The sequence below is a fragment of the Bos indicus genome, chromosome 15, assembly GCF_029378745.1.
Source record: "Bos indicus isolate NIAB-ARS_2022 breed Sahiwal x Tharparkar chromosome 15, NIAB-ARS_B.indTharparkar_mat_pri_1.0, whole genome shotgun sequence".
In the NCBI taxonomy this organism is placed as follows: Eukaryota; Metazoa; Chordata; class Mammalia; order Artiodactyla; family Bovidae; genus Bos; species Bos indicus.
The window spans coordinates 35,514,989-35,526,710 of NC_091774.1; the positions used below are offsets into that span (position 1 = coordinate 35,514,989).

Genomic DNA, 11,722 nt, shown 5'->3' on the forward strand with positions numbered 1-11,722 from the left:
CTTACAGCACGTCTTCCCAGAGTTCCAGGCCACTACATGGAGACCAGATGAGACAGTGCCTCCCCAACACATCAAAAAAAGCCATACATCATAAATATACTTAGAACACCCCAGCATCAATCCTGAGAGCTCTCCAACACCATGCACTGGCCATGAATTCTGAACTCCCAGAGCGTACTCCAAAACACAAGGCTAAACTTCGCTTTAGAGCCCCTTACCTTGTCTTAAGAAAAATATATAAAAGTATGATCAGTCCAATGATGATTACTACAATCATTCCAATAGAGAGCCAGTCAGTTTTCTTCTCAGATTCTGCAGAAAAAAGGAAGAAAACGTTAAGAGGAAGCCTATTGGCAGGGGCCAAAGAGATCACATGACTGCTTCTAGGATCGGTGTGGTTGTATGTCATCTTCTGTCAGGGATGGTACCACCAACCTTCTGCCACATGTCTTTGCCCTCCTCCATCCTATCACTTACACCTCCAGACGTCAAACAGCCTGTTTAGCACTTATCAGAAATACAGCAATATCAAACACCACATACAATATGCACATGCTGTGCACATGTTTAAAGCTTCCATAGCATTATACCATCCTGTATCACCTGTATACTGCTATAGACTGAACGTCACTCTCCCCTCAAAATCTGAATGCTGAAATCTTAATGCCCAGTATGACAGCATTAGGAGACAGGGCTTTGGGGAGGTGATTAGGTCATGAGGGTGGGGCACTCAGGAGTGAGATGAGTGCCCTATAAAGGAGGGCCTTGAGAGATCGCTCACCCTTCCACCTTGTGAGGACAGCATGAGAAGTCTGAAACCTGCAAAAGGGCTCTCACCCAACCATGCTGGCCACTAATCTTGGGACTCCAGCCTCTAGAACTGTGAGAAATGAAGTTCTGTTGCTTATAAGCCACCCGCATGCGTGTGCGTGCACGCTCAGCCACTCAGTCATGGCTGACTCTCTGCGATCCCATGCACTGTAGCCTATCAGGCTCTTCTGGTCCATGGGATTTCCCAGGTAAAAATACTGAAGTGGGTTGCCATTTCCTTCTCCAGGGGATCTTCCCAACCCAGGGATTGAACCCGCATCTCCTTCATTGGCAGGCGGATTCTTTACCACTCTACCACCTGAGGAGGCACTTATAAGCCACCTAGTCTGTGGCAATTTGTTACAGCAGTCCATATAGACTAAGAGGGCTTACCTGGTGACTGGTGATGGTAAAGAATCTGCCTGCCAATCTACTTCCATATTCTTACCTACAAGTCCCATGGACAGAAGAGCCTGGCGAGTTACAGTGCAGGGGGTCACAAAAGAGTTGGATACAACTTAGCGACTAACCACCAACAATGGTAAGCACCAACAATATACAACAAGATATATACATATCACCCAGCCCAGACAAATCCCTGATACCAAACACACAAAGCATATTTCAATTTCATATTCCCCTGTTTCTGAGATACCCTAAACACATATGTGTACACACCACCCACACAATCCCTGGTCTTTACTTCCAAGAACAATTTCTCTCTCCCTTCAGGATCATCTCAAGCCCCATCTGGCACACCCAGACCACATCCCTCAGGGCCACCAGTCAGCCTCTGCCTTCATGACCTCTCTCAGCTCTATGCAGATGCATTGGACCAACAGGATCATCCCCACCTAGGACCAGAGCCATGACCATAGAAGCCAGGTCACCTATTAGACCATCTGTCCTGGCTTAGGGACCTAATCTATTCTGCTGACTCTGGGGCTGATCTAAATCAGACCAATTTTTCTCCCCTTCCCTATATAACCAAAGTTTATATGATACTCCCCTCAAAATGAAGAATAAGGGAAATGTCCAGGAAGATGCTTACCTGGATGTAGAATCAACTGAAAGTCCAAACTCTGGATTGTGGGCAAGGATACATGCCATACCACACACTGATAGATGGTCCCATTGTCTTCCAGAGATGGCTTCAGGCTTAGGTGGCTAGTGATATTAAATGTACCATCCTCATTCTTGACTATGTGGTCAGTGGTGATGTTCTTGGAAAATTCCCTGAAGTGGCAATCATTCTGGGTCCACTTTTTCCATGTGATGTTGATATGCTCTGGGTAGAACCCACTTGATGTACACAAAATATGTCTGTCCTTGTTATGTTTCATCATGACTTGTTCAGACAAGTTGCTGACTGGCTGAGCTGCCAGGGGAGAGAAATCATTCTTTGAGGGTAGGTAGAGATTTGCTTATTATCAGCTCAAATGTCAGACCCATGGCAAGCCTTCAGGAAAGCGAAGTAAACTGAATGGTATTCTGCTTAGACTAAGTGTTCTGGGTACGTTGGTCCCAGTGCCAGTGGGGTACTGATATGCTGTGACCCTGAATCTCAGGCAGCTTTATAAAGCAGAGTTTCTTAAGCCCCTCTGTGTCATAGATACCTTTGGGAATCTGAGGAAACTCTTGGAATAAACACTTGGAATTAGCAGAGACTGCTAACTGCTGCCAGTCTCCATTCTTCCATGACACCTCCAAGTTAAAGCTGCTTCTCCCACCCTCCTCTGCAGCTGGGTGTAGTCATGTGAATTAAGGTCTGAAAGTTTGATTGTAATCAGAAGTGGTGAGAGCAACTTCTAAGAAGGATCCTGAAATAACAAGGGTATCTTAAAGAAAAGAACAGTGTCTCTCCCCCTCCACTTCCTTCTTTCTACAGAATGGCTGGAATAGTATGTCATGGCTGGGGACAGAGAAGCCGTTTCTAAACACAAAGCAGAAATGCAGGTTGAAGACAGAAAAGTGACAAGATAAAGGATCTTGGGTCCCAGATGATCAGAGCACTGCTATATCTGCCCTGGGTTGGCTACATTTTTGAGAAAGGAAAATAAGCCGCCTTCTTAAAAGCACTACTGACCTCTGGCTTCCCCTCTCACATGTAAAGATCTTGAAAGTCATCATTTCTATCCTTGGAACAGGAAATAAAGCTGAACTGAACAAATTGAAAATCCACAGTTTTCTTTAGATTCATCAAAGAATTGAGGTGACAGGGCAAGCCACCACCCTGTAAACCATAGACACACACAGGCAGATTGAGAGAATCACGGCCAAGATCATAAAACCTTAAGCAGAAGGTACTAGAGCAATAAACTGGTTGACATACGTAAGCACTAACTCTGACAAATTGCTAAAGGATAAGTGTGGACTAGGTTGAGAGTAAAAGACTCCTAGAGGCCCAGCCTTAGAGGGGGCCACACACTTTCATGAGTTGTTCCTCCAAGAATCCCACCAGGCTCTCACTGTGAAGATCCAAGAAAAATCCCCTCCTGTTTTGAGCAGGGAAGAGAAGAAAAATAACTATTATAACTATTTCAAAATATACCCAGGACTCCCTGGTGGTCCAGGGGTTAAGAATCCACCTGCCAATGTAGGGGACACGGGCTTGATCCCTGGTCTGTGAAGATTCCACATGCTGCAGAGCAACTAAGCCCATGTACCACAACCACCGAAGCCTGTGCACCCTAGAGCCTGTGCTCCGCAACAAGAGAAGCCACTGTAAGAAGAAGCCCACGCACCACAGCCTGAGAGTAGTGCCTACCTGCTGCAACTAGGGAATGCCGGTGCACAGCAACAAAGACCCAGAGCAGTCAAAACTAAGTAATTAAATAAAAATTAAATATATATATACACACACACACATACCCAGTGCATTCTCCACAATAAAGGATGCTCTCAAGGGAAAAGAATTTGCCCAAGTCTTATCTGACCTGGGATAGTGATGTTTAGCGGCTCCAGCCCCCTCTTAGCCTTCCTGTCTCACCTAGGAACACTTGTGAAGGTGAGACAGTCTAGCGGCTCAGGCAACTCAAAGAATGAGATTTAATCAGAAAATTATAAACAGCTTCCCCTCTATGACAACTTACCACTACATCAACAGAGCCCCAGAATGATAACAGTAGATTACAACTGAGAGAGCTGTTAAATGTAGGTTCTATTTCAGAAGGAGTTCATGAGGAAACTCAAGGAAAATAAGGCGGGGGGTGGGAGGAAGACACCAGAAGGAATCGAAGTCTCTGGCATCTACAGGCACAGCATTAACATTAAACAGAATGCAACTCCTAGCCAAAGAAATGCAGATCCTCATACCAAAAGCCTATTCACCTCAGTTCCTACTATCTGATACGGAATATCTGGTTTTCAACAAAAAATTACAAGGCATGCCAAAAAGTATGAAAAGACAAAGCAAGCATCAGACCCAAACTCTGGAATGACACAGATTTTGGAATTACCAGATAGGGACTTTTAAATAACGATTAAGCACATGTAACCTAGAGCCCATGCTCCACAATGAGAGGCCACTGCAATGAGAGGCATGCCCTATTTGTCACAACTAGAGAAAAGTCCGTGGAGCGATGAAGACCAAGCACAGCCAAAAACAAATAATTAAATAAAACTCTTTTTGAAAAAATAGTAGCCTTCAGAGCAAAGAAAATTATCAGGAGGAAAAAACTAAGGAAATCTGAACAAACTATGTAAGTAAGTGTTAGTCACTCAGTCCTGCCCTACTCTTTCCAACCCCATGGACTGCAGCCCACCAGACTCCTGTGTCCATGAGATTTTCCAGGCAAGGATACTGGAGTGGGTTGCCATTTCCTTCTCCAGGGGATCTGCCCGACCCAGGGATCCAACCCAGGTCTCCCACATTGCAGGTAGATTCTTTACCGACTGAGCTACAAGTGAATAAACTATGGACGTTAATAAATAATAATGTATCAATATTGGTTCATAATTATAAAAATATAGCATAAATGCAAGATGTTAATAGGGCAAGTGGGGTGTGGAGGCAAGAGTAATATGGGAACTCTGTACTGTCTTTGCAATTTCTCCATAAATCTAATCCTCTTCTAAAAAAATAAAGTCTATTTATTTATTTAATTTTTGAAAGAAAAAAAAAAACCTTTTAGGCTATCAGTTGCAGAGGAATTCTAATATACATCCCTACCTCCAAAATTGATATGTACAAGTCTTCAGTGAAATTGTGGAGAGCTCACAGATACTGCCCCCCAGTTATACTGAATTGTACCCCCTTCCAAATTCATATGTTGAACTCAAACTAATTCCCTCAGACTGTGACTATATTTACAGATAGAGTTTTTTTTTTAATTAATTTAATTGGAGGCTAATTACTTTACAGTATTGTAGTGGTTTTTGCCATACAATGACATGAATCAGCCATGGGTGTACATGTGTTCCCCATCCTAAACCCCCCTCCCACCTCCCTCCCCATCCCATCCCTCAGGGTCATCCCAGTGCACTGGCCCTGAGCACCCTGTCTCATGCATCAAATCTGGACTGGCGATCTATTTCACATGTGGTAATATACATGTTTCAATGCTATTCTCTCAAATCATCCCACCCTCGCCTTCTCCCAGAGCCCAAAAGTCTGTTCTTTACTTCTGTGTCTCTTTTGATGTCTCGAATATGGGGTCATTGTTACCATCTTTCTAAATTCCATATATATGCGTTAATATACTGTATTGGTGTTTTTCTTCCTGACTTACTTCACTCTGTATAATAGGCTTGTTTCATCCACCTCATTTTTTTTAATAGCTGAGGAAGGCATTCTTTTTAATAGCTGAGTAATATTCCATTGTGTATATGTACCACAGCTTTCTTATCCATTTGTCTGCCGATGGGCATCTAGGTTGCTTCCATGTCCTGGCTATTGTAAACAGTGCTGCGATCAACATTGGAGTACACATGCCTCTTTCAATTCTGGTTTCCTCAGTGTGCATGCACAGCAGTGGGATTGCTGGGTCATATAAGCACATGCGCTGTGAGAGGGGCAAACCCAGTGTGGTCCATACACTGCGAGCACTCCCCACACATGCCAGTGATATTTGTTTGCAGTGTTCCTCCCTCCCCACAGCACAACTGAACAAGTGAGCCTAAATAAGTGACCATCTTTGCCCCTTTGTGTCAGGGCAGAAACTAGACACTGAAGAGACTTGCAAACAGAGGAAGCCAAAATAAACAAAGAGGGAACCGCTTCAGAAATGACAGGTTTAACAGATTAAAACCCTGTAGTTAGCATTGACTAAGTATTGGAAGGGGCCTATAAACCTTGAGAAGTATAAGCTGAAACAAGGAACTATCTGAAACTGAACTGACCCCACACTGCCCTCAACAGCTCCAGAGAAATTCCTAGATATATTTTACTATTATCATTTTTTTATTTTTTTATTTTTAAGTTCTTTATTACTCCTTTAATTTTCATTTTTATAATCTACTATTACCTTGCAAAAAAAAAGACCCTATCTTAAGGCAAATTTCATATATATATTTTTTATATTTTTTGTGATTTTGTTTTATATTTTTAATATTGTATTTTTGAGAGTCTAACCTCTACTCTAGATTTTTAATATTTGCTTTTTGGTATTTGTTACCAATTTTGTACCTTTAGGAATCTAATCTTCAGTTCCCATTTTTACTTAGGCGTGTGATTACTGGCTTGATTGCTCTCTCCCCTTTTGACTCTCCTTTTCCTCCCCAGGTCACCTCTATCTCTTCCCTCCCCCTTCTCTTCTCTACTTAACTCTGTGAATCTCTTTGGGTGTTTCGGGCTGTGGAGAACACTTAGGGAACTGATCACAGGCTAGATTGGTCTCTCTCCTTTTGACTCCCCCTCCTCTCCTCCTGGTCACCTCTGTCTCCTTCCTCCCTCTTCTCTTCTCTGTGTAACTCCGTGAATCTCTCTGAGTGTTCCAGACTGTGGACAGCAAATAGGGAATTGATTACTGTCTAAATTGCTCTCTCCCCTTTTGATACCCCGAATGGCACCCCACCTTAGTACTCTTGCCTGGAAGATTCCATGGGCGGAGGAGCCTGGTGGGCTGCAGTCCATGGGGTAGCTAAGAGTCGGACACGACTGAGCGACTTCACTTTCACCTTTCAGTTTCATGCATTGGAAAAGGAAATGGCAACCCACTCCAGTGTTCTTGCCTGGAGAATCCCAGGGACAGGGAAGCCTGGTGGGCTGCCGTCTATGGGGTCGCACAGAGTCGGACACGACTGAAGCAACTTAGCAGCAGCAGCAGCAGCAGCTTCTCCTCCTGGTCACCTCTATCTCCCTCCTCCCTCTTCTCTTCTTCATGTAACTCTGTGAACCTCTCTGGGTGTCCCCCACTATGGAGAATCTTCTCACCATTAACCTAGATGTTTTATCATCGGTGCCGTATGGATGGAGAAGTCTTGAGGCTACTGTAAGAATAAGATTGCAAGTCAGAGGCAGGAGGCTTAAATCCAAAACTTGAGAACACCAGAAAACTCCCGACTCCAGGGAACATCAATCGACAAGAGCTCATCCAAAAGCCTCCATACCTACCTGAAACCAAGCTCCAACCTAGAGCCAACAAGTTTCAGAGCGAGACATAACAAGCAAATTCTCCAACAAAGCAGGAAAATAACCCTGAGCACAAAAAAACAGGCGGCCAAAAGTCACACCAAACCCATAGACACCTAAAACTCACTACTGGAAACTTCGCTGCACTCCAGAGAGAAGAGATCCAGCTCTACCCACCAGAACACTGACGCAAGCTTCCCTAACAAGGAAACCTTGACAAGCCACTCGTTCAACGCACCCTCAGGGAGGATCCTCCACAATAGAGAGGAACCACAGACTTCCGGCATACAGAAAGGCCACCCCAAACACAGCAATCTAAACAAGATGAAAAGGCAGAGAAATATTCAGCAGGTAAAGGAACATCATAAATGCTCAGCAAACCAAACAAAAGAGGAGGAGATGGGGGTCCACCTGAAAAAGAATTCAGAATAATGATAGTAAAGATGATCCAAAATCTCAAAAACAAAATGGAGTTACAGATAAATAGACTGGAGACAAGGATTTGAAGATGCAAGAAAAGTTTAACAAGGACCTAGAAGAAATAAAAAAGAGTCAATCAATAATGAATAATGCAATAACTGAGATCAAAAGCACTCTGGAGGAAACCAACAGAATAACTGAGGCAGAAGATAGGATAAGTGAGGTTGAAGATAGAATGGTGGAAATAAATGAAGCAGAGTGGAAAAAAAGAATTAAAAGAAATGAGGACAACCTGAGAGACCTCTGGGACAATGTTAAATGCCCCAACATTCAAATCATAGGAGTCCCAGAAGAAGACAAAAAGAAAAGGCCAAGAGAAAATACTTGAGGAGGTAATAGTTGAAAGCTTCCCTAAAATGAGGAAGGAAATAGCCATCCAAGTCCAAGAAACCCAGAGAGTCCCAAACAGGATAAAGCCAAGGTGAAACACCCCAAGACACATATTAATCAAATTAATGAAGATCAAATGCAAAGAGCAAATATTAAAAGCAGCAAGGGAAAAGCAACAAATAACACACAAGGGGATTCCCATAAGGATAACAGCTGATCTTTCAACAGAAACTCTTCAGGCTAGAAGAGAATGGCAGGACAAACTTAAAGTGATGAAAGAGAAAAACCTACAACCCAGATTACTGTACCCAGCAAGGATCACATTCAAATATGAAGGAGAAATCAAAAGCTTTACAGACAAGCAAAAGCTGAGAGATAGGGTTTTTACTAAGGTTGTTGATAAGTTAAAAGAGATCATTAGGTTGAGCCCTAATCTGACTCATGTCTTTATAGAAGGAGATTAGGATACGCAAGCACAGGAAAAAGACAACCAGCTACAAGCCAAAGAAAGAGGCCTCAGAAGAAATCAACCCTGCTGTCACCTTGATCTCAGACATCTAGACTCCAAAATTGTACGAAAATTAATTTCTGTTGTATAAGCCACCCAGTCAGTGGTGTTTTGTTGTGGTAGCCCCAAGCCCATCCACAGAGAATCCAACCTACTTATAATAGCAGACAGAGGAGTTCAAAAAGGTGTTTAGGGAAGAACGTTGCTGTTGTTAAGTCTTGACTGAGCACCTGCCTTAAAACAGCACTGGCCGAGCATTTTCATACATGATCTTATGTAATCCTCGGAACACCTCAGCAGGTAAGATTTGTCACCTCATTTTAAGTGGGAAAATTCACAGGCAAAGATATTAAATGGCTGACCAATCACTCAGTTTGAAAGCAGCAAAGTCAGACAGAATAGGATTCAGACCCATGGAAACAGAGTGCAATCTCTCTCCTTCCCCAGGTACCTTTCAGAGGTATCTCTTCAGTGAAGGCTAACTATAGACATACCAGGGAAATTATCTAATTACTGTGAATATCTTTTACTGCTACTTTAAATGGACCAAGCTCTATTCTGAGCATTTTACCTGCATTTAAAAAAAGTTTTTAATTGGAGTATAATTGCTTTACAATGTTGTGTTAATTTCTGCTGTATAACAGTGTGAATCAGCTCTATGTATACATATATTCCCTCCCTCTTGAGCCCCTTCATCCCACCCGCCCATTCCACCCTTCTAGGGCATCTCAGAACACCGAGCTGAGCTCCCTGTGCTGTACAACAACTTCTCACTAGCTATCTTACCTGCATTTTTCTGAGCCACTTCTCTACAATCAATTCTCTTAGAAAAAACACTGTTACATCTGTTTAGAGTTTCAGCGTGATTAAAAACTTGCCCAAAGTTGTTAAGAAGTCCATGGAAGTCCTGGACTCAAACCTATGTTCTATTTGACTCCTAGGCCCATGCTCTAAACCTCTGCTCCACTCAGCCCATCCACATCTCCACTGCAAGCCCCACCATCATAAGAACCACAGGGCACTGCCCTCAGGCACTCACCTACAACCTTCAGCCAGACACTCCCCTGGGCCTTCTGAGGAGTAACCACCAGCTCACAGCGGTACTCCCCTGCATCCTCCAGCTGCACACGAGGCAGCTGCAATGAGGCATCTCCCTTCTGCAGACTCCGTAGAGACACCCAGGCTCCACGTTGGGATGTCTCCCTGTAGTTTCCGAAATACTGAAACAGTTTGGTGTAGGTTTCAGACTTTCCAGTCTTCTGAAACCACGTGATACCCATACTTTTGATGTCCAGGTGTGGAGAATCACGGATCTTGCAAAAGATAGTTACATTTTCATTCAAGAAAACCATCTGAGTCCTCCCTGCCATCTCCACTTGCAGTAAACCTGTGGCAACAAGAGAAGGTTATGGAAGACCCTTGAAAGAAACATAGTCCTGGTACTCTAAAACACAATCATGTGATTGGAAACATCTTCCCCTTTTTGGGGGTGGGAGCAGGTCTGGGGTGGGGGGGATCCTCAGATACAAAACCCCTTAGTTCATGGCCCCTCATTAATCCATATAAAATCCTTGAACTTTGTTCTTTCCTTCCCCCAACCAACCCCACCCCAACCCCATCCATCCAGCCAATCCACCAATATCCAAAATAAAGCAGTTTCCTTTCCACCAACCTGGCCTCTTCACTGGCTTTTGAGGGACCAACAGGTGGAGCCCACTTTCGGTTACACCCATGCACTCTCAGTAAAGACTTTAGTGAAGTCAAGATACACAGGTGGAGTCTATTTCCTTTTCTTTTTAAAGGGAATTTAAGGGACTCTCAGCTAGTATGATCCATGGCCCAATTCCTTCGCCCCTGTTGAAGAGGTTTCTGTTGAGTGTTTTTTGTTTTTGGCCACCAAGGGTGGCATGTGGGATCTTAGTTCCCTCCCAACAGAAATTGAACCCCCGCCTCCTGCAGTGCAAGTGGAGTCTCAACCACTGGACAACCAGGAAAGTCCCAGAGTAATCTCATTTCACATTTTTTATTTTTTCCCTCAGTTCTAGCAACTAGCATGATGCAAGGGATAAAGAAGTTTACAGAACACCAGAGCACAAACTTGAGGAAACACTTGTTCTCAGGCTCCTACACGAGGCGACTCTGCACAAAGCAGGGATTCAGTATGTAACTGTTCAATAAATCAATCAGCATTTTCCGAAAGCTACCTCGGGGTTATTCGCGCCCCTATATTGAAAAGCAGAGATACTACTTTGCCAACAAAGGTCCGTCTAGTCTAGGCTATGGTTTGTCCAGTGGTCATGTATGGATGTGAGAGTTGGACTGTGAAGAAAGCTGAGCGCCGAAGAATTGATGCTTTTGAACTGTGGTGTTGGAAAAGACTCTTGAGAGTCCCTTGGACTGCAAGGAGATCCAACCAGTCCATCCTAAGGGAGATCAGTCCTGGGTGTTCATTGGAAGGACTGATGCTGAAGCTGAAACTCCAATACGTTGGCCACCTCACGCGAAGAGTTGACTCATTGGAAAAGACTCCCATGTTGGGAGGGATTGGGGGCAGGAGGAGAAGGGGACAACAGAGGATGAGATGGCTGGATGGCATCACCGACTCGATGGACATGAGTTTGACTGAACTCCGGGAGTTGGTGATGGACAGGAGGCCTGGCGTGCTGCGATTCATGGGGTCGCAAAGAATCGGACACGACTGAGCGACTGAATTGAACTAAACCCAGCCGACTGCGATCTCACGGCCTAGCGACCGCTACCCCTCCTCCCTCCCTCCTTCTCTCCCTCATCCTACCTGCGACGAGCTGGAAGCGCTCCCGCACCAACACCGACATCAGAAGGCGGAGCAGCCACACGGAGTCCCACCGCACGCGGCCAGCCGCCCTCTTCGCCATTGCAGTAGCCTAGCTTTACCCGCGGCCTCGAACTTCCTCTTTGTTCCTTCTTCTTAAGAGTGAGCAGCGCCTAAGAAGTGGGTAGAAAGTGTATTCTCTCGCGTCCAGACCGAACTATAGGCGTATTTA

The 11,722-nt window shown here is 44.3% G+C and overlaps 1 protein-coding gene across 1 annotated transcript in view; it reads right to left on the reverse strand.

Annotated features, from left to right (window-relative positions):
• The window catches only part of NCR3LG1 (natural killer cell cytotoxicity receptor 3 ligand 1), a 35,319-nt gene that overhangs the window by 1,191 nt on the left and 22,406 nt on the right, over positions 1-11,722 (reverse strand). The window contains exons 3-6 of the mRNA XM_070803586.1: positions 11,494-11,663; positions 9,739-10,086; positions 1,862-2,188; positions 219-312 (exon numbers count right to left, since the gene is read on the reverse strand). Of these exons, the coding sequence (XP_070659687.1) occupies positions 219-312; positions 1,862-2,188; positions 9,739-10,086; positions 11,494-11,593 (869 nt within the window). The 5' untranslated portion in view covers positions 11,594-11,663. The remainder of the gene's footprint in view (positions 1-218; positions 313-1,861; positions 2,189-9,738; positions 10,087-11,493; positions 11,664-11,722) is intronic.